Source organism: Pantherophis guttatus, chromosome 2, assembly GCF_059756535.1.
Source record: "Pantherophis guttatus breed Tessera chromosome 2, ASM5975653v1, whole genome shotgun sequence".
Lineage (NCBI taxonomy): Eukaryota > Metazoa > Chordata > Lepidosauria > Squamata > Colubridae > Pantherophis > Pantherophis guttatus.
Window position 1 is genome coordinate 265,403,768 of NC_142064.1, and position 22,932 is coordinate 265,426,699.

Sequence of the window (22,932 nt, forward strand, 5' to 3'; positions counted from 1 at the left end):
TACGAGCACATTAAACTAGTGCGCCAAGTCCTAAAGAAACTCCTAGCAGCTAAACTATATGCTAAGCTGTCAAAATGTGAGTTCCACAAGATGTCCCTAGACTACCTGGATTACCGAGTGTCAAATGAAGAAATCAAAATGGACCCGGGAAAAGTGAAAATGGTGCTAGATTGGCAACACCCACACACCAGTAAACAGCTTCAGAGTTTCCTGGGATTTGCCAACTTCTACAGGCAGTTCATCCCAGCTTTTGCAAAAGTGACACTGCCCCTGACAGAACTGTTGAAGACGGGGTGGGGTGGGGTGGTGGTGATGCCTCTAAACCGCGGCCCAGTCAGTCACTGGCATGGTCCCTGGATTGTCAGCAGGCATTCAAAATGCTGAAGAAACGGTTCACTGAGGAGCTGCAGATCAGAGCCAAAGTGTACTTGCCAACAAAGTATCTAAAACTCAAACTGCCCAGCAGAAAATTAGGTCCTAAGTTCAGAGGGCCTTTCCCGATAGTGAAAAATCCTGTTACTGTTCAGCTTAGACTCAAAATGCTTGTTAGGGAAAGTGCACTCAGTGTTCCATAGCAGCTTGCTAAAAACCGCAGCAAGCTCTCAGCTAACACCAGTACACTGGGCCGCCCCAATGCCTATTTTAGTACAAGGGGAAACCCATTATGAGGTAAAAAGGATCTTAGACTCATTTACAGCAGGGTCACTTGCAATACCTAGTCCGCTGGAAGGGATACCCCTTATCTGAAGCTACCTGGGTTAAGACCTGGGATGTAAAGGCAGACAGATTGATTAAACAGTTTCATGACAAATATCCTAGTTAAGCCAAGGGGCCACCTGGGGGGGCGTGTGTTGAAGGTGAAAATGGTTAACCTCTGATTTTTCTCTTTTAGAAGTTCCTTCTCGGCTGAGTGGGGGCAGCCTGTCAGCCCTGAAACCATTTTGGAAATCGTCAGGGCTGCCATAGCAAGGCTGGTTGCTGCTGTGGGAATGTGAGGGGAGAGGTAGAGATAACGGGGAAATTGTAGTGTGCCAATATGACATTCCTAATAACAATTACTTTGAGGAGAGTTCAGGCCTCGGAATTTTGATTTCGTTGGGTCTGTTATTGAATCCCTGACATATAGACCATCCCCTCTGATTCTTAGGTTGGCTTTATTTAATTTTGCTTGATATTTTTATATAGCCCTGAGAGAGATTCAGAGGCTTTGGGATCATTGGAAGGGTTTCCAATGTCTAACCATAATAAAATGAGACATGATAAAGATGTGCACTAAAATACGACACCAAGGAAAGAGAAAAAGGAAAACAATCAGTTAATATTAAGCATATTAAACATTTTACTATTTTAAATTTCAGAAATTTTGCACATATTTAAATTTGATAGAGTGGATGACAGTGCTGGGCTAGGAGCAAGGAGATAGTTTGTGTTCTCCACTCATATAGATTGACAGATGATACTGTTAATATGGCCCTGCACTACATCCTACAACATCTTAAATCTCCAAAGACCTACGCAAGGGTCCCCTTTATAGACTTTAGTTCAGCATTCAATACCATCATTCTGGACATACGCCTAACTAAACTAAACCAGCTAGCGGTACCTGAACACCCTTGTAAGTGGATCATAAGTTTCCTAACAGACCGGAAGCAGCAGGTGAAGCTAAGCAGAATCACATCAGATACCTGTACAATTAGCACAGGGCCCCCCCCCAAGGATTTGTGCTCTCCCCATTTCTCTTCTCTCTATATACCAATGACTACATCTCAAATGATCCATCTCTTAAACTACTGAAGTTTGCAGATGATATAACAGAGATTGGTCTCATTCGAGACAATGATGAATCTGCATACAGACGGGAGGTTGAACAACTAGCCTTGTGGTGTGACCGGAACAATCTGGAACTGAACACACTCAAAACAGTAGAAATGGTGGTAGACTTTAGGAGAAATCCTCCCATACTTCCACCTCATACAATACTAGACAACACAGTATCAACAGTAGAGACCTTCAAATTTCTAGATTCTATCATATCTCAAGACCTAAAATGGACACCTAACATCAAAAACGTCATCAAAAAAGCACAACAAAGAATGTTCTTTCTGCGTCAACCCAGGAAGCTTAAACTGCCCAAGGAACTGCTGATACAGTTCTAAAAAGGAATTATTGAGTCTGTCATCATAACTGTCTGGTTTGGTTCTGCAACCCAACAAGACAGACACAGACTTCAGAGGATAATTAGAACTGCAGAAAAAACAATTACTACCAACCTGCCTTCCATTGAGGACCTGCATACTGCAGGAGTCAAAAAGAGGGCTGTGAAAATATTTACAGACCTCTAAACTGTTTCAACTCCTACCCTCAAAACAACACTATAGAGCACTGCACACCAGAACAACTAGACACAAGAAGTTTTTTCCTGAATGTCATCACTCTGCTAAACAAATAATTCCCTCAACACTGTCAAACTATTTACTAAGTCTGAATTACTATTACAATTAATCGTCCCATTGTTCCTATCACCCATCTCCTCCCACTTATGACTGTATGACTGTTACTTTGTTGCTTGTATCCTTATGATTTATATTGTTTCCTACTATGATTTGATTACTTATTTGTACCCTATGACTATCATGTATCTTGTCTTTTTATGTACAGTGAGAGCATATGCACCAAAGACAAATTCCTTGTGTCCAATCACACTTGGCCAATAAAGAATTCATTTCCATTCAATCCTATCCTATTCTCAGTCATGGAAAGTCCCCAGTGATTATCCAGACAGACTATTGAGTTACATCTTGGTTTCTCCACATGCCAGTCCTGATCTGCTCCTTGTCACCGAGTATCCTTCAAAGGGATCAGATGCAATGTGACCTACTAAAAAACATTGTAACCTGTCTTTTTGAATCTTGTGGGTGAAATGAAAGATCTTGGAATTCTTTGGTGTCTTCCAATCCCAGCAAAATCAGGATAATCCATCTGTATAGCTAACATATCACTTTCACTGCTACAAATAATGTTCCCCTTTAATTGAAGGAATTTTTTAAACAAATTAAGGAGTCCTGGGAGAGAAGTGAAAGAACAGGAAAGATCTCCCAGGTGTTCGGAAGAGAGCTTTTTATTTATTTTATTATTTAATTTTATTTACAATTTATATACTGCCCTTCTCCCTGAGGACTCAGGGCGGTATACAGCCAGAATTAAGAACATGAAATACAAATATTAAAAAACAATTAAAATATATATAAATTTGGCCCAAAAATTAAAAATCACAAACCAATTAAACATTTAAAAATTTCTTCTTAAGCCAGCCCGGCTTGCTGGAAAAAGTGGGTTTTTAGGGCATGGCGGAAGGCACTGAGGTCTTGGATTCTCCTTATCTCTGGGGGCAACTGATTCCAGAGGGTAGGTGCCCCCACAGAGAAGGCCCTCCCCCTGGGGGTCACCAGCCTACATTGTTTGGCTGATGGCACCCTGAGGAGGCCCTCTCTGTGGGAGCGCACGGGTTGATGGGAGGTCGTCGGTAGCAGCAGGCAGTCTCGAAGATAGCTAGGCCCTATGCCATGGAGCACTTTAAAGGTGATGACCAACACCTTGAAGCACACCCGGAAGACCACCGGGAACCAGCGCAGCTCGCGCAGGAGCAGTGTTACATGGGAGCGCCATGCTGCTCCCATCACTACCCCTGCTGCTGCGTTCTGGACCAGTTGGAGCCTCTGGGTGCTCTTCAAGGGGAGCCCCATGTAGAGAGCGTTGCAGTAGTCAAGGCGAGAGGTGACGAGGGCGTGAGTGACTGTGCACAGGGAATCCCGATCAAGAAAGGGCTGCAACTGGCGAATCAGGCGAACCTGACAAAAGGTCCCCCTGGTTACAGCTGTCAGGTGTTCCTCCAAGGACAGCTGCATATCCAGGAGGACTCCCAGATTGCGAGCCTTTTCAGTGGGGGCCAAAGACTCGCCCCCAATAGTCAGTGATGGAGTCAACTGACTATATCGGGATGCCGGGAGCCACAGCCACTCAGTCTTGGGTTGAGCTTGAGCCTGTTCCTCCCCATCCAGATCCGCACAGCCTCCAGGCACTGGGACATCACTTCAAGGGCATCATTGGGGTGGCCTGGGGTGGAGATGTACAGCTGGGTGTCATCAGCGTACTGGTGGTATCTCACCCCAAAGCCACGGATGATCTCGCCCAGCGGCTTCACATAAATGTTGAACAGAAGGGGCGAGAGGACCGATCCCTGCGGCACTCCACAGATGAGAGGCCTCGAGGTCGACCTCTGCCCCCCTGCCAACACAAACTGCGACCGGTCGGAGAGAAAGGAGGAGAACCACTGCAACACGGTGCCTCCCACCCCCAACTCTTCCAGCCGGTGCAGCATGATACCATGGTCGATGGTATCAAAAGCCGCTGAGAGATCTAACAGGACCAGAACAGAGGAGCAACCCCTGTCCCGAGCCCTCCAGAGATCATCAACCAACGCGACCAATGCCGTTTCCGTGCTGTGCCCAGACCTGAAACCCGACTGGAACGGATCTAGATAAGATGTTTCTTCCAGGAATTGTGGAAACTGTCGCGTGACCACACTCTCAACAACCTTTGCCATGAAGTGAAGGTTGGAGACAGGACGATAGTTGGCCAATATTGCCGGATCCAGGGACAGCTTCTTGAGGAGAGGCCTCACCACCGCCTCTTTCAAGGCAGCGGGGAAGTAACCCTCACTCAACAAAGTTGCATTACATTGTCCCAATGTTTACAGAAATGCTGACACTTTAAGGAGTCCTGTCAGAGAAATGAAAGAACAGGAAAGGTCTCCCATGTGTTGGGAAGAGAGCTTTGCATTACATTGTCCCAATGTTTGCAGAAATGCTGACACTTTCCTTTCCCCACCTCAAAATCTATTCATGAGTCTTATGCAATGCTGTTTTAGAAATGAAACATCTACTGTACAATTTTCCCCCTCACATTTCCCTACCAAGGGGGGAACCACAAAAGTAAAAATCCCTTGGTTCTGCTCACACCTCCCAGCCATCAAAGACTAACAAGGAGGAACCTCCAAGCGAAGGAGATCACAACAGGAGTTGCGAATGAACCTGGAGATCCTGTACTCAAAAACACAATCACTTTCCTCAACTCAATATTCCTACAGCTCTTCTCCATGAAGGTCACATGCAAGGCAGAGTAGCCTTTGCATCTGAAATTTTACACTGCTTTTGTCACTGCCCCAAATTCCCCCAATATATTTGCTATTCATATGGTTTCTTCCACTTACGTGCCTCATTTACAATCTGAGCAGACATGCTTGGTGCAATGAATTGTTAGGAAAAGATAAACTATTTCTCTTTCCTCTTGTTTTCTTCTTCCATGAGGACCCACAACCTCTAACTACAGCCTGAGCGCTTTTATCCCGAAGAGATGCTGCCTGGGAAATTCTGGGGTGGAAAATCTCAAGGATACCCAGGGAGAAAAAGGCTGGTACTCTGCATGTGGCATTTCTATCATTTATTATGATAAAAATGCAGAGAACACTCCTAAAATGATTTTTGCAGAATTGCACAATTTCTGCAGAAATAAATACCCAGCAACTTCTGCTGCTGATGGCCAGCCAGACAGCCATTATCGAACTAACATGTTCCAATTTTTTCTTTCCTCCTTCCCATCTAATACTATGACATATTTGATGACAAAAACAATCAAGCAAATTCTTTCTGGTCAAATTGAAGAGTCAATTTCTCAGCTTAAAACTTAAAATTCAAGCCTTTACACTCATCACTTTAGGTCATCACTCATCACTTTGGAAAATCCATGTGCATTTTCTTGTGTTCAATAAGGGTGGAATGTTTCCTGAAGCACCGTCCATACTTGGGGCACTTAAATGGTTTCTCCTGTGTGTATAAGCACATGATTTAAAAGGCTAGTGTTGGTACTGAAATCTTTCCCACAGTCTGGGCACTCGTATGGTTTCTCTCCTGTGTGAGTCCTCTGGTGTCTCACCAGGCTGGAATTATCACTAAAACTTTTCCCACAGATACAACATTCAAAGGGTTTTTCTCCTGTATGAGTCCTCTGGTGTCTCACCAGTTTATAATTCTGACTGAAACTTTTCCCACAATCAGGACATTGAAAGGATTTCTCTCCTGTGTGAATCTTCTGGTGTGTCACCAGATTGGAATTATTACTGAACCTTTTCCCACAATCAGCACATTCAAATGGTTTCTCTCCTGTGTGGGTCCTCTGGTGTGTCACCAGGCTGCAATTCTGACTGAAACTTTTCCCACAGTCAGGACATTGAAAGGATTTCTCCCCTGTGTGAGTCTTCTGGTGTGTCACCAGGTGGGAATTGTTACTGAACCTTTTCCCACAATCAGGACATTCAAATGGTTTCTCTCCTGTGTGAGTCCTTTGGTGTGTCACCAGGCTGGAATTGTGACTGAAACTTTTCCCACAATTAGGACATTCAAATGGTTTCTCTCCTGTGTGAGTCCTTTGGTGTGTCACCAGGCTGAAATTGTTACGGAAACTTTTCCCACAATCAGGACATTCAAAGGGTTTCTCTCCTGTATGAGTCTTCTGGTGTGCCACCAGGCTGGAATTCTGACTGAAACGTTTCCCACAATCAGGACATTGAAAGGATTTCTCTCCTGTGTGAGTCTTCTGGTGTGTCACCAGATTGGAATTTTTACTGAACCTTTTCCCACAATCAGGACATTCAAATGGTTTCTCTCCTGTGTGAGTCCTCTGGTGTGTCAACAGGCTGGAATTGTGACTGAAACATTTCCCACAATCAGGACATTCAAATGGTTTCTCTCCTGTGTGTGTCCTCTGGTGTGTCACCAGGCTGAAATTGTGACTGAAACTTTTCCCACAAACAGGACATTCAAATGGTTTCTCTCCTGTGTGTGTCCTCTGGTGTGTCACCAGGCTGAAATTGTTACTGAACCTTTTCTCACAATCAGGACATTCAAATGGTTTTTCTCCTGTATGAGTCCTCTGGTGTGTCACCAGGCTGGAATTCTGACTGAAACGTTTCCCACAATCAGGACATTGAAAGGATTTCTCTCCTGTGTGAGTCTTCTGGTGTGTCACCAGATTGGAATTTTTACTGAACCTTTTCCCACAATCAGGACATTCAAATGGTTTCTCTCCTGTGTGAGTCCTCTGGTGTGTCAACAGGCTGGAATTGTGACTGAAACATTTCCCACAATCAGGACATTCAAATGGTTTCTCTCCTGTGTGTGTCCTCTGGTGTGTCACCAGGCTGAAATTGTGACTGAAACTTTTCCCACAATCAGGACATTCAAATGGTTTCTCTCCTGTGTGAATCCTCTGGTGTGCCAGCAGGCTGGAATTGTGACTGAAACATTTCCCACAGATAGGACATTCAAATGGTTTCTCACCTGTGTGAGTTCTCTGATGTGCCAGCAGGCTGGAATTGTGACTGAAACATTTCCCACAGATAGGACATTCAAATGGTTTCTCACCTGTGTGAGTTCTCTGATGTGCCAGCAGACTGGAATTGTGACTGAAACCTTTCCCACAGAAAGGACATTCAAATGTTTTCTCTCCTGTGTGAATCCTCTGGTGTGTCACCAGGCTGCAATTCTGACTGAACCTTTTCCCACAATCAGGACATTGAAAGGGTTTCTCTCCTGTGTGAGTCCTTTGTTGTCTCATGAGATGGTAATTTCCAATGATACTTTCACACAATTTGGACACTCTTACGTGATGGGTGTCCTGTGATGTATTACCATGTTGCCATGTCACTAAAGTATTCACATCAGGAGCACTCGTATGGCTTCTCTCCTGTGTGATTCGTTCCATGAACCACAAGGAAGCTGACCAAACTTTTTGGCATATTCAGATAATTTGTATGGCTTTTCTGCAGTTGGGATCTTCTTGTTTAATCAGCTATGATCTGCAATCTGTGCTTTTCCTACAATAGGCAGATCTATGGAGCTTTTTCACAACTGATATTCTTGAGGTCAAAAATATATGTGATCTATTTTTTAGTGATGTTTTGATTAAAGCCGTTTGCTTCTTCCCAGAGCAAGGCCTGTATCATTGTATGTCCTATGTGCCCTGCCCAATAAGACCTTTTACTTCCCCCTAACTTCCAGCTATTTCCATCTTTTTCTGAGTGAAAAATAATCTTCCTTGATCTTTCATGCAATGTATCCTTGAGTTTCGTATCCTCTACTTTTTCCAGCTCAAAATCTCATGTTAATTTTCTCTCTTTTGTCTATTAGCTGCTGGAGAAGGAGAATTGTGTGGTTTTCTGAAGGAACTGGAGTATATTTTGATTTCTGGCTCAATTTTATTTCCTTTTCAACGTTGCTTGTTATTCTCAGTTGTCCAGAGTGCTCTTATTGACATCCTCTTTGTCTATAAGTTTCAAAGAAAAGTGTAACTTTAGTTGTGTATAAAATGGTTGCAGAAGATGTGAAAAAAGTATACATTACAACAAAAAAGCAAACATGCCACAATGCCAGAATAATCTCTTACATTAATTATGATTCATGTGACACATGGAAGAGTACCCAGATATCTATTCAACCATGAAATTATGTTGTTGACTTGGGTCAATCATAAATTCTTGGCACTGCAAAGGGTTATCCTCAAATATATCTGGATGTACTGAGGATAGATTATATAATTGCAGATATATGCATACAGAAAGAAATACAGATACAAACACCTACAAATGATATATGTGGAAGCTCCATGAGTTTTCAGCCTGACAAAATGTCCCAAAATGGTTAATGTCAGACCTTCTGAGCTAAATTTAGAGATGTGGCATTTGAACTGAGGAAATGATGCCGAAAGCCTCTGCAAGATTTGAAGCCCCAGTTTTGCTCATGAAAGTCCTCAGCTGCAGATAAGAGAAGAAAATGCTGTCTACAACCCCTTCTGGTGGCATCCCAATTCAAGCAATCCTGACTTACTGAGTGCAGTTGGGACTGGCTTCTGTGTCCTTAAGCAGCCGGTCAGGAAGCATGATGTCACATGACAGTGCCAACTTGCATCTGTTCTACAAACTGCAACTTGCAATTTCCTGCTGGCATCCCTACTAATTTTACTTCAGAATCTAGCTGAGAAGGTCACAAACGGGGATCCTGAGTGTGGGATGCTGCAGCCATCATAAATGTGCAACGGTTGGCAGAACCCAAGGTGGTGTCTCTCCTTTTCCTGCACCTTCATAACCACAGGAATGTTTTTTTGGAAAATGGGCCAAAAAAAGCCTCAAAAATTGACCAAAAAAGCCTCAAAAACAGCCCCTGAAAAGCGGGCAAAAAAGCCTCGACAATGGCCCCCAAAAACCTCAAAAATGGGCCAAAAAGCCTCAAAAAACAGCCCCCCAAAAGCCTCATAAACGGGGAAAAAGCCTCAAAAATGGATCAAAAAGCCCCAGAAACAGGCCGAAAAAAGCCTCAAAAACGAGTTGAAAAAAGGACCCAAAATGGGCCGAAAATAGCCCCAGAAACAGGCTGAAAAAAGACTGGAAAAGGTCCGAAAAAAGATAGGCCAAAAACTTTTTTGGGGGTTGTTTTCCTCTTCTAAATTTAGGTATGTCTTATAGTCCAAAAAATACGGTAAAACCAGTTGAACCTGATTAATACCTGGATGTGGCACCAATAGGAATTATCGTCCTTTTGGCAAGACCTGGAAGTTAAAAAACATAAACCCTAGAAAAAGACTAGTGGCAGAATCAGTGCAATTTGGTTGCCAAGAGAATAGCAAGCCCGTAACACAGCGGTTTTCAACCTGGGGGTCGCGACCCCTTTGGGGGTAGAACGGCCATTTCACAGGGGTCGCCAAAGCCCTCTCTCGCCCCCCCCACGCCTTCACTCACCCTCACCCTCTGCCTCTGTTGGATCGCCGGTCGCCGGTCGCTTACCCGCCCATTCCCAATCTATTACTGCCTCCTGAGTCCCAGCTCAGAGGGATGGCTAGAGGGAAAAAAAACTGTTTAAATTCTTGCCGCGGGGCTTCAAAGGGCTGCCCTACAGCTAATCAGTGTTAAAAGAAAACAAATTAGTAGACCGGTGCTTGCAAAAATAGAAAAAAACAGCCCCTTTCAGCTTACGCATAGGTTAATTACCATAAATTGATTTGATCAGCCTCCTGACTCTCAGCTGACTTGCTCTCAGCTGCTTTGCAGAGGGCTCTCTTGCTAGCTAGCTGCAAAGAGGTAAATTCCTGGAGCAGATTTCCCCCGCCCCCCAGCTATGCTGAAAAATCGAAACTGAAAGTAAAGCAGGGTCTTTGCTGCAACGTGACAAAATGAGGCAGAGAGAGATTTCTTTTTCTTTTTCCTCACCAAAAAAGGTAGGTGCAAAACTGCAAACAATGGGAAATTTAGGGCAAAAGAGGAGGTTCAAGATTTTAAAACACAAAAGAAAAAAAGCTCTTTTTAACTAGGGAATTGTAATAATTGAGATACTATTAATTCTATATTGTATTGAAAGCAGAAATGGTTAAGTTGTGGTTTGGAGGAATATATGGGGGAAATTATTTGGTTTATTATTATTGGTAAATATAATTAATTGATTTGTAAGAAATTGGATTGCATGGAAATAATTGGAATATTCATGTTCATATTGATTAATATACAAAAAAGATAGTTATATAATTAATTGATTTATATTAAAATGCTGAATTTGTATTAAACAACTGTATTACATAATTACATAATTAACCAATGTGAGGACGGATATAAAAATAGATGACAATGCAAAGGGGTATAATATAGAATAGAAGGGAAAAATTGAATTTGATTAAGATTAGAGATGAGGATGAAGGGTAATATTGTTTTTTTAAAAAAATAGATGAGGAATAAATATGGCAAAAAGGAAATATAGAAATTGTAAATTTAATTGAAATGATTAAACACTGTTTAAATTTGTGAACCAGCCAAATACTCTGTTCAAAGAAAATACATTGTATGTTTGTCTGTGTGTTTCTAATTATTGCTATTTATTCATATTTGTTCTCTTTTATTCTTTAAAGTTTAACAATTCATTCTTTATCTTAATATCTTTATATTTGTTTGGAGTTCGTTTTCTTCCCTTTCATCTTTTTTATTGTACAGCAATCTTTCTCCTCAAACCTACCACCTCTCTCTTTTCTTTCCTTCTTACTTTCTCTTCCTCCCCCTCTTCTTCTCCTCCCTACTTCCTCTTCCTTTCTCCTTCTCCTCCTCTCTTCCTCCCTCTCTTACCCTCCCTCCTACTCTAATTTCCCTTCCCTTCCTTCATCCCTCTCTATTGCTGTATCCTTTTATCCTTATGGACTGTTCATAGGGCTGAAAAAGTTATTTTTGACTGGTCCTCGCACCAGTCCTCAAATTTACGACTGTCCTCACATTTTACGTTTTTGCCCTATCTTGTCACCATGGTGAAGAGAAACAGTTGTGAAATGAGTGACACGGTTGTTAAGAATGCTACAATGGGCATAAATTATGACCAGTCATAAGTGCGAAGACCGGTCAAAAGTGCGAGGACCTGTTAGAAATCACTTTTTTCAGCCCTCTGGGTAGTCCTTTTGTGCACATGGACTACTCAGAGGGCTGAAAAAGTTATTTTTGACTGGTCCTCGCACTTTTGACTAGATCTCGAATTTACGGCTATCCTCACATTTTACGTTTTTTGCCCTATCTTATCACCATGGTGAAGAGAAGCAGTTGTGAAATGAATGACATAGTTGTTAAGAATGCTGCACGGGCATAAATGTGAGGATGGTCATAAGTGTGAGGACCAGTCAAAAGTGCGAGGACCTATCAGAAATGACTTTTTTCAGCCCTCTGAGTAGTCCCTATACACATAGCCATGGCCACCCGGTCACATGACCAGCTAGCCACGCCCACCCAATCACATGACCTCCAAGCCACGCCCACAAATTAAGCCATGCCCACAGAACCGGTCATAAAAAAATTTAGAACCCACCCCTGGTTGGGAGTCACGACAACATGAGGAACTGTATTAAAGGGTCACGGCATTAGGAAGGTTGAGAACCACTGCCATTAACAGAATAGGTTATGAGTTGGAAGGGACCTTGGAGGTCTTCAAGTCCAATCTCCTTCTCAGGCAGGATACCCTATAACATTCCAGACAAATGGCTGGCCAATCTTGTCTTAAAGCACGAGTGTCAAACTTGCCATGTCATGTTGCCGTCACATGACATTCTACCCATTTGTGGAGCTGGGGTGGGTGTGGCCTGCATGTCACGCATCCAGCCTATGGGCCACCAGTTTCTCACCCCTGTCTTAAAAGGTTCCTCATGAATCTAAATGACATCTTGTCATCCAAAAGGTAGAAAAGGGAACTAAGGATCTCCTATAGTGATCTAAATTTTTACTAGTAGAGAGGAAATTATAAGGGGGGGGTGTGAAGTTGCAGATAAATAGGGGGAAGAGTGACCATGTCATACTGGAATTCAATATAATGCAGACACAAGCAATAGAGCAAATCAAACTAATGTCTTAGACTTTAAAGCAGCTGATTTTAACAAACCAAGAGACAGCTTGGGAAGGATTCCATGGATGAAAATCTTAAACGGGAAAACAACTCAAGAAGCCTGAGAAACTCTGGCTGCCTAAACAGAGGGATAGAATCGATATCACATGAAGTTTTAGTACCAATTTATAATGCTCTGATTAAGATCACACTTGGATTACTGTAACCACTTTTCATCACCACAATATAAAAAAGGCGTCCAGACTCTATAAAGAGCGCAGAGAAGAGCAGTAGGGATAATTAGTGGGTTGCAGTAATTGGGAATGAATCCTCTAGTGAAAGGAAGGACTAGGGGTGACATGATAGCTGTGTTCCAATACTTGAAGGGTCAACTTCTTTTCCAAAGCACCAGAAGGACAAGACAAGAAGCAATGCATGGAAACTAATCAAGGAGAGAAAAAAACCTGGAATTAAGGAAAAATCCCATCAGTGAGAACAATTAGCCAGTGGAAGGGAATGGCTGCAATTTTCTGCTGCCTGGAAGACTGAAAAAGTCCCTTTTGAGTGAAGGTTGATTCTTCGGGAATGGCTTCCCTCCAGAGGTTGTGGGGGCTCCATTGCTGGTGGCTTTTAAACCGACGGGACAGCCATTTGTCTGAGACGTCATTAAGACCTCCAAGGTTTCTTCCAGCTCTCTTCCAAACCTCCAGTGACGGAGCTCCCTCTGGAGGGAAACCAGCCCCAAAGGCTCAACCTGCATTGGAAGGAGGCTTTTTCAAGCTCCCCACCAGCAGAAATTGCAGCCCCCAGTTTCCCAGCCTGCAGCACCAGTGGGCTTCCATTTGGGGAGGGAAGGAACCTGCAGCAGCCGCAGCTGAGAGGCTTCAGCCCAGTTGCTTCTCCGCTTCCAGCCCAAGTTGCTCCCGGACTCTCCTCCCACCTGCTGCCCTCCACTCACCTGCCAGCTGCTGCTTCCACCATGGAAACAGCACAAAAGCCGCTCTGCACACACCAACTTCCTCCCATCAGCCATCCGGAAGAGGAAGTTCCTCTGCGCGTTTCTAGCAATGAAGTACTTGATGATTTTAACTCCTTAAACACAACCACAGACGCTGCCTGCTGTACTGTCTGCTTTCTAGCCACAGGTGCTAGCCACAGCAACAAATGCTCTGTCTTACACATTGGCAGAACAAATCAGAACACAAAATGAAAGCTGGGAGGATATGCCCTCGTATACGACCTTCACTCTGTCAAGGACCTTGGAGTATTTATCCCTAATGATCTAAGTGCCAGAGCTCAGTGTAACAGAATTGCCAAAAAGGCATTTAGAGTTAATAAATTAAGAGTTAATTAAGAGTTAATTAACTCTTAATAATTAATTAAGACAAATTATGTATAATTAATTAATTAATTAATAGGTAATTAAGAATCACTGCAACAGCATTGCCAAAAAGGCATTAAGAGTTGTTAACCTAATCTTACAAAGCTTCTTCTCCAGTAATATTGTACTGCAAACTAAGGCATACAAAACCTTTGCTAGACCAATTCTTGAATACAGCTCATCTGTCTGGAATCCGCACTGCATATTGGACATTAATACAATTGAGTGAGTCCCGAGATATTTCACGAGAAGAGTCCTCACAACAGAATACCTTATGCTATCAGGCTGGAAATTTTGGGCTTAGACAATTTAGAGCTATGCTGCATTCTGTCTGACCTAAACGTAGTACACAAAATTATCTGCTATAACATCCTACCTGTCAATGACTACTTCAGGTTCAACCGCAACAATACACTAGCACACAATAGATACAAACTTAAGGTAAGCTGCTTCAAACTTGATTGCAGAAAATATGACTTCAGCAACAGTGGCCAATGCCTGGAATACACTACCAGACTCTGTGGTTACTTTTCCAAACCCCCATAACTTTAACCTTAGACTGTCAACTATTGACCTCACCCCATTCCTAAGAGGTCTGTAAGGGGCGTGCATAAGCGCACCAACGTGCCTACCGTTCCTGTTCTACTGTACCCATGCATTCGTATCCTTACCCTGTATTCATAATCATGTTTATACTTATATCTGTTACCTTATGTGTTTGACAAACAAACAAACAGACAAACAAACAAACAAACAAACAAACAAGGATTAGTAAGAGTGACCTGACTAGAAGAATAGAGGTAGAAATAATAAATAGGGGGAATATTAGGTAGATATAATTTCTATATAAATTGAATATAAGTAATAATTATATGGGAAGATGAGAGGTTGAAAGATGGTATTACTATGTATCTTTAAGATTATTATCATTAGAATGGAACATTGAAATACTGAATAACTACTTTAAAATAATTATGTACATTAATATTAGGAGTATATAAGTTTGATTAATGTAACAATTGACTGTTGCTATTTATATTAACATGTTGATATATGTTTAAAAATTAAAATCCAATAAAACTTTTTAAAAAAAGAGCCAAACCCTGGAGGGGCTGCCAGAGAGATTTGGCCAGCCGAGCATCAGCTGCTTGGGTCAGCAACCCCCAGCCAGCCAGCCTGTCATGGTCCTGGCCCAGCCGACCTTCACCTTTCCTGGCCAGGGGAATGTGACCACTCAGAGTGGGATTTCCTCCTCCTTTCACTCAGTGCTGTGCAGATGGCTCTTAAGCCTCCCTTGTTGGGCCTGATCTACCGAAATGACAGCTCAACCAGTGACAGTTGTCAGCCAACAGCCAGGCCCGCAACAAGGGACCATGGTCTACCAAGGCCAGGTAGTCCACCTCGCCAGTCTCTCCTTAGGCTGCCACCGGTGGACCAGATCCCTCTGGGCTGGGCATACTACACTGGACAGGAGTGGATCCAGTGCCAATGGATGCCAGCCTGCCAGCCCCCGTTCTCCATCTGGTCTCAGGTCAGCCACTGCCAGCACTACTGACAGTCCCACCCCCTGCTTCAGTGCCACTTTTGATGGGAGTCCCGAAAAGCTAGCGTACTTCGTGAACCGGATTTGGTCACACCTCAATCACTAGGAGCCTTGATAGTACAGTGGTATAAGCACCCTGTTATTAGCACAGCTGCCTGCAATTACTGCTGGTTCGATTCCCTCCAAGGCTCAAGGTTGACTCAGCCTTCCATCCTTTCAAAGGTAGGTGAAATGAGGACCCAGTTTGTGGGGGCAATAAGCTGACTTTGTATAAAATATACAAAAGTATGAAGGCTATTGCTTAATGCATTGTAAGCCACCCTGAGTCTCCGGAGAAGGGCGGCATATAAATCAAATTAAAAAAAAACAAAAACAAAAAAAAAACTATGGATCCCAGTACCAATCCGATCAACAAATATGTCAAGGTTCCAAGGAACATCTCCCACCCAAGTAAGACTCTGAGGCCAGCATTTCCTCAAAGTTTCATTTTATTAGAGATGTCATATTGGCACATCTGGGAAAACCCGAATCTGAAAGCCCCCACATTTTCCCCACCCAAGGAAAAGTCAGTCCCTTTCCCTACACCCACATGTCCATCACATGGCCCAATCAATCCACCGTCCTGATTTTCCCCAGTTACGCCTCTCCAAGTGCAGGCTGAACGTCCTTGACTCCCAGAGCAAAGAATATTGTTATGACTATATATCTCCACCAACTCCATGCACCCCCCCTCCTCAGCACTAAATGTGGCAGCCCTGAAGATCCAAAGAAAAAGATGGGCTCCAGGGCTGACAAAATGATCTCGGCCATTGCTGACAACATGGAGGGCAAAGCGGCCAAGTGGGTGGCCCAACTTGTGGCCCAGTATTCGAAATTCTGAAGAAACGGTTCACTGAGGAGCTGCAGGTCAGAGCCAAAGCGTACTTGCCAACAAAGTATCTAAAACTCAAACTGCCCAGGAGAAAATTAGGTCCTAAGTTCAGAGGGCCTTTCCCGATAGTGATAAATCCTGTTACTGTTCAGCTTAGACTCAAAACACTTATTAGGGAAAGTGCACCCGGTGTTCCATAGCAGCTTGCTAAAAACCGCAGTAAGCTCTCAGCTAAGGCCAGTACACTGGGCCGCCCCAAAGCCTATTTTAGTACAAGGGGAAACCCATTATATGAGGTAAAAAAAGATCTTAGACTCTCATTTGCAGCAGGGTCACTTGCAATACCTAGTCCACTGGAAGGGATACCCCTTATCTGAAGCTACCTGGGTTAAGACCTGGGATGTAAAAGCAGACAGGTTGATTTTTTTTTTTTAATTTGATTTATATGCCGCCCTTCTCCGAAGACTCAGGGCGGCTTACAATGCGTTAAGCAATAGCCTTCATATTTTTGTATATTTTATACATAGTCAGCTTATTGCCCTCACAATCTGGGTCCTCATTTTACCTACCTTAGAAAGGATGGAAGGCTGAGTCAACCTTGAGCCTGGTGAGATTTGAACTTGCAGTAATTGCAGGCAGCTGATTTTAACAGTGATTAAACAGTTTCATGATAAGTATCCTAGTTAAGCCCAAGGGGCCACCTGGGGGGAGGGGGTGAGACTAAGAAGGTGAGGTTAACCTCTGATTTTTCTCTTTCAAGAGTTCCTTCTCAGCTGAGTGGGGGCAGCCTGTCAGCCCTGAAACCATTTTGGAAATCTTCAGGACTGCCACAGCAAGGCTGGTTGCTGCTGTGGGAATGTGAGCGGGGAGGTAGAGATAATTGGGGGAAATTGTAGCCATAACAACATTTTTTCCCATGGGAACCAAGGACGTCCACACCAGGTGTTGTGAAGGCGTGGACCAAAGACAGCCAAAGGAGGACTGTGACCTGATTGGACCATATGATGGATGTGTGACCTGAGAGCAAGAACTTTGGGTTTTGATTTTGGTGGGAAAACCTCGGGTCCTTCAGAATCTGGTTTTCACCAACTGTGCCAATATGACATTCCTAATAAACAATTACTTTGAGGAGAGTTCAGGCCTCAGAGTTTTGATTTTATTGGGTCTGTTCCTTGGAACCCTGACATGCAGACCATCCCCTCTGATTCTTAAGGTTGGCTTTACTTAATTTTGCTTGACATTTTTATATAGCCCTGAAAGAGATTCAGAGGCTTTGGGATCATTGGAAAGGTTTCCAATGTCTAAACATAATAAAATGAGACATGATAAAGATGTGCACTAAAATATGACAGCAGGGAAAGAGAAAAAAGGAAAACAAACAGTTAATATTAAGCATATTGAGCATTTTACTATTTTAAATTTTAAAAATTTTGCACATTTAAATTTGATAGGGTGGGTGACAGTGCTGGGCTAGGAGCAAGGAGATAGTTTGTGTTCTCCACTCATATAGATTGACAGATGATGCTGTTAATAGGGCTCTGCACTACATCCTACAACGTCTTAAATCTCCAAAGACCTACGCAAGGGTCCACTTTATAGACTTTAGTTCAGCATTCAATACCATCATTCTGGACATAATCAGTGGTGGGATTCAATTTTTTTAACAACCGGTTCTGTGGGCGTTGCTTAGTTGGGGGAATGGCTAGCTGGTTATGTGACCAGGTGGGCGTGGCTAGCTGGTCATGTGACCGGGTGGGCGTGGCTATGTGCATAGGGACTACTCTGAGGGCTGAAAAAAGTCATTTCTGACTGGTCCTCGCACTTTTGACTGGTCCTCACACTTTTGACTGGTCCTCACACTTATGACCATCCTCACATTTCTGCCCATTGCAGCATTCTTAACAACTGTTGTCACTCATTTCACAACTACTTCTCTTTACCACGGTGAGAAGATAGGGCGCAAAACGTAAAATGTGAGGACAGTCGTAAGTGCAAGGACCAGTCAAAAGTGCGAGGACCGGTCAAAAATAACTTTTTCAGCCCTCTGAGTAGTCCATATGCACATAGGGACTACCCAGAGGGCTGAAAAAAGTGATTTCTGACAGGTCCTCGCACTTTTGACCTGTCATCATTTATGCCCATTGTAGCATTCTTAATTAAATTAATTAAATAAAAATGACCTGCTGGAGCAGTCAGAGGCAGTCCGAGGCGGGTGTTCGGGCCGACTGCAGGGCAAGGTGATACAACTGGGGTAGGTAGGCCGCTGCTGCCCAGGTGGGAGGCGGGCGCAGGCCTACAGGGCTGGCTCCAAGGTGAAGCAATGGGATGGGGTAGGTCAGGGGTCTGCAACCTTAAACACTCAACCTAAGCACCCAGTCATCTCTTAATTACCTGGGAATATGCACCTTCCCATATAGTCAATGGGACTTGCTTCGAATAAATATCTGTTGTGAATAGTTCTGTTGTTGCAGAACTGACACATGTGAGATTGCAGTATCACACTGGACTGATAGTGGAATCTTTCTTTAGACTAGCGCCTATATAACATTTTAAATTCAGGAGACTGATTTTAAAGCTACAGAGTCAGCTGTGCATTGTCCATGTAGCCTGTTGGGTACTTCCCTAATACCCAACATAAATAATCTAAAATGGCTACTCCACCTAATGATTGTTAGTACTGTTACTATATACGTTTACTTGGTTGTGGTCCTGTGCTCATTTTAAGCCCACATTTGAGCCCAGAAGGGGAAAAAAAATGGAATGTACATGATTTCAGAAAATAAGCATTCCTTGTTTGTTGTATAATTAGTGTAAAGAAACTAATAGTGTGAACCAATAGTGGTGCAGAAATATTTCAGTCATAATTTCATATATAAAATAGCCATTTGTGTAATACAACCTGCATATTGTTCAAAACAGTCATTAATATTATGGCTGATGTTTGACAGCAAGCCTAAAGGGCAAAGATCATAAGAGTGCTTCTTTCTCTGTATGTATACAAAACATGATGTACAAATAAGCACACACATATTTATGTTCTGGACTATAGTCATTGAATGCATGTAAATCCCTGAAAAATATGTGGTTGCCCTGGGCAAAAGAAAGGCAGTAAAATCACTCTAGGTGTAGGGACAATGTAAAATATTAATACATGATAAATAATGGAACAATTAAAAATAATAGCACAGGTTTTTTTTTTCTCTCTCTCCCTTCCTTCCTCTTTCTTTCTCTTCTATCTCTCTCTCCTTCCCTCTTTCTTTCTGTCTGTCTCTTTCTGTCTCTCTCTCTCTCACTCTCTCTCTCTCACACACACACACTCCTGGTCTTGGCACAAAGTATCTGCTGTTACAGAAGTTCTCATTTCTCTCTCTAATACACCTCATACTAATCGATACCCTATCTCTCAATGTAAAGCCTATGCATGTTTACTTGGCAGTAAGGCTACTCTCTTTCAGTGGGAATTACTCCTAATAGATACACATGATCGCAGGCAGACAGCTAGCTCCGTTGTTTAATAGGCTGTAAGTAAAATTTCTACATTAACAAAATTTATACCTAAACAACAGAATATAGGAGCAAAAAATCATAGCAATAATCTGAGCTATGCTTTTCTTCTTTAAATGGAAGTACTACCCATTTTAACCAGACATTAAGACTCCCCCCCCCTTTCTTTTGCTTGAAACTCCTTTCAGGGTGGGAGGGAAAACCAAATAAAACAGGAAGGAGGCAAGGACAGAAAATGGAAACAGGAGGCATTTTTCAGCCGCTTTCTGGGACTGGAAAGTTGAGGGGACCCAAGGAAGCAGCATCCAGCCGGGATTAAGAAGACCCCCGCTCCCGCCCCCCCACCATCCCACCCTGCCTTCTTTTTCTCTCCCTGCCCCCGCTCTTCTCTCTCCCGGGCAGAAGGGGACTAACCTTAAAAAAAAAGAAAAAGAAAGCTCTGCTGCTGAGCAGAGAAAGCAGTAGCTGGGAAGGATGTTGCTACGGAGTTAAAACAATGAAAAAAATGCCTTTCCCTTGTTCCTACCCTCCCTCTTTTTCTCCCCACCAATTTCTTTTGGCACCGGAGCCAAAGCGGTTTCTTTCTCTGCCTGCGAGCTGCTGGCTGCCTCTAATCTACAGTTTACTCGTGAGCACCATGCTCACGAGTAAACTTGCTCATGAGTAAACTGCAGATTAGAGGCAGCCAGAATCTCGCAGGCAGAGAAAGAAACCGCTGCCTCCTGCCTCCGTGCATCGAGGAGGCTGAGCAGCAGCAGGAAGAGCACGGGACGGGAGGCGCAGGAAGTGGCTGCCAGTGATGCCCTCAAGTGAATATGTTGTGGGCGGGGAGGCTCGACCCCCTCTTAGGAGCCTCAGTTTACTCCTGAGCACCATTGGCCTTTCTTCTTGTCTCTCCCAGTCAATGTTGCTCGCGAGTAAACTGCAGCTAGGATCTCCCGCGTGCTTCCCTGGCAGGCCGGGCCACCTGGGGGAAATGCAGGGGAAGAGCTCCGGTGCCGCGATCTCCCGCGCGCTCCCCTCCCTCCCTGCACGCATCGGTCCACTACCTGCTGCTGGTATGACCCCTCCACCAGCTCTCCCTTCCCCGGCCACCTGTGCCCTTCGGCCTTACCTTTGCCAGCAGCGGTGAGCAGAAGTATGGGGCTAGATTCTGCAAGTAGGGGCTGGGCGGGGCGGGCGAGCATCAGGCGAGCGGGGTGAGCGAGCGGGAACCGGTTCGGGGGCATGGCCAGCCAAAGGTCACTAATGGTTTGGAAAAATGTGCCAAGTTTCCACTGACCTTTCTCCCGAACTCGGTGTGTCACTAAGGCAAGCTTTGCAACACAGCAAGCGAGGCCAATAAATAGTGGTGGGGCGGGGCGAGGTGAGGGGCGGGCGAGCCATTAATTTAAAAAACGGTTCGGTGTGCTGCAAGGCCAATAAATTACAAAAAAAAAACACTGAACCGTTTGCTAAATAGCTGGCTCGCTCGCCCCGCCCCATCACTATTTATTGGCAATAAATAGTGGTGTGGAGGGGCGGGGAGAGCCAGCAATTACGGTTTGGCCGTACCGCCTAGAACCGGCAGAATCCCACCACTGCAGCTAGCGATACCTGAACACCCTTGTAAGTGGATCAAAAGCTTCCTAACAGACAGGAAGCAGCAGGTGAAGCTAAGCAGAATCACATCAAATACCTGTACAATTAGCACAGCCCCCCCCCAAGGATTTGTGCTCTCCCCATTTCTCTTCTCTCTATATCCCAATGACTGCATCTCAAATGATCCATCTCTTAAACGACTGAAGTTTGCAGATGATACAACAGTGATTGGTCTCATTCGAGACAATGATAAATCTGCATAAAGACGTGAGGTTGAACAACTAGCCTCGTGGTGTGACTGGAACAACTTGGAACTGAACACACTCAAAACAGTAGAAAAGGTGGTAGACTTTAGGAGAAACCCTTCCATATTTCCACCTCTCACAATACTAGACAACACAGTATCAACAGTAGAGACCTTCAAATTTCTAGGTTCTATCATATCTCAAGACCTAAAATGGACACCTAACATCAAAAACATCATCAAAAAAGCACAACAAAGAATGTTCTTTCTGCACCAACTCAGGAATCTGAAACAGCTGATACAGTTCTAAAAAGGAATTATTGAGTGTGTCATCTGCATCTCTATAACTGTCTGGTTTGGTTCTGCAACCCAACAAGACAGACACAGACTTCAGAGGATAATTAGAACTGCAGAAAAAACAATTACTACCAACCTGCCTTCCATTGAGGACCTGCATACTGCATGAGTCAAAAAGAGGGCTGTGAAAATATTTACAGACCCCTAAACTGTTTCAACTCCTACCCTCAAAATGACGCTATAGAGCACTGCACACCAGAACAACTAGACACAAGAACACTTTTTTACTGAATGCCATCACTCTGCTAAACAAATAATTCCCTCAACACTGTCAAACTATTTACTAAGTAAATAATTACTATTACTGAATTACTATTACTATTAATCTTCCCATTGTTCCTATCACCCATCTCCTCCCACTTATGACTGTATGACTATTACTTTGTTGCTTGTATCCTTACGATTTATAGTTTCCTACTATGATTTGATTACTTATTTGTACCCTATGACTATCATTAAGTGTTGTACCTTATGATTCTTGACAAATGTATCTTGTCTTTTTATGTACAGAGAGCATATGCACCAAATTCCTTATGTCCAATCACACTTGGCCAATAAAGAATTCATTTCCATTCAATCCTATCCTATCGTATCCTATTCTCAGTCATGGAAAGTCCCCAGTGATTATCCAGACTGACCATTGAGTTACATCTTGGTTTCTCCACATGCCAGTCCTGATCTGCTCCTGGTCACCGAGTATCCTTCAAAGGGATCAAATGCAATGTGACCTACTAAAAAACATTGTAACCTGTCTTTTTGAATCTTGTGGGTGAAATGAATGATCTTGGAATTCTTTGGCGTCTTCCAATCCCAGCAAAATCAGGATAATCCATCTGCATAGCTAAAATATCACTTTCACTGATACAAATAATGTTCCCCTTTGATTGAAGGAATTTTTTAAACAAATTAAGGAGTCCTGGGAGAGAAATGAAAGAACAGGAAAGATCTCCCATGTGTTGGGAAGAGAGTGTTGCATTACATTGTCCCAATGTTTACAGAAAT

The 22,932-nt window shown here is 43.4% G+C and overlaps 1 protein-coding gene and 1 pseudogene across 3 annotated transcripts in view; both read right to left on the reverse strand.

Annotated features, from left to right (window-relative positions):
* The window catches only part of LOC132710050 (uncharacterized), a 44,694-nt gene that overhangs the window by 8,329 nt on the left and 13,433 nt on the right, over window positions 1-22,932 (reverse strand). The window contains exon 3 of one of the 2 annotated variants that reach the window (XM_087884142.1): window positions 8,231-8,379. The exons of the other annotated variant lie outside the window; for it this stretch is intronic. Within the exon in view, the coding sequence (XP_087740268.1) occupies window positions 8,342-8,379 (38 nt within the window). The 3' untranslated portion in view covers window positions 8,231-8,341. Of the gene's footprint in view, window positions 1-8,230; window positions 8,380-22,932 lie in introns of those variants that run through there. 2 annotated transcript variants of the gene reach the window in all.
* Window positions 3,103-8,080, reverse strand: LOC132710051 (uncharacterized; annotated as a pseudogene). The gene has a single exon (XR_015731733.1). The product of XR_015731733.1 is annotated as an uncharacterized LOC132710051 (transcript).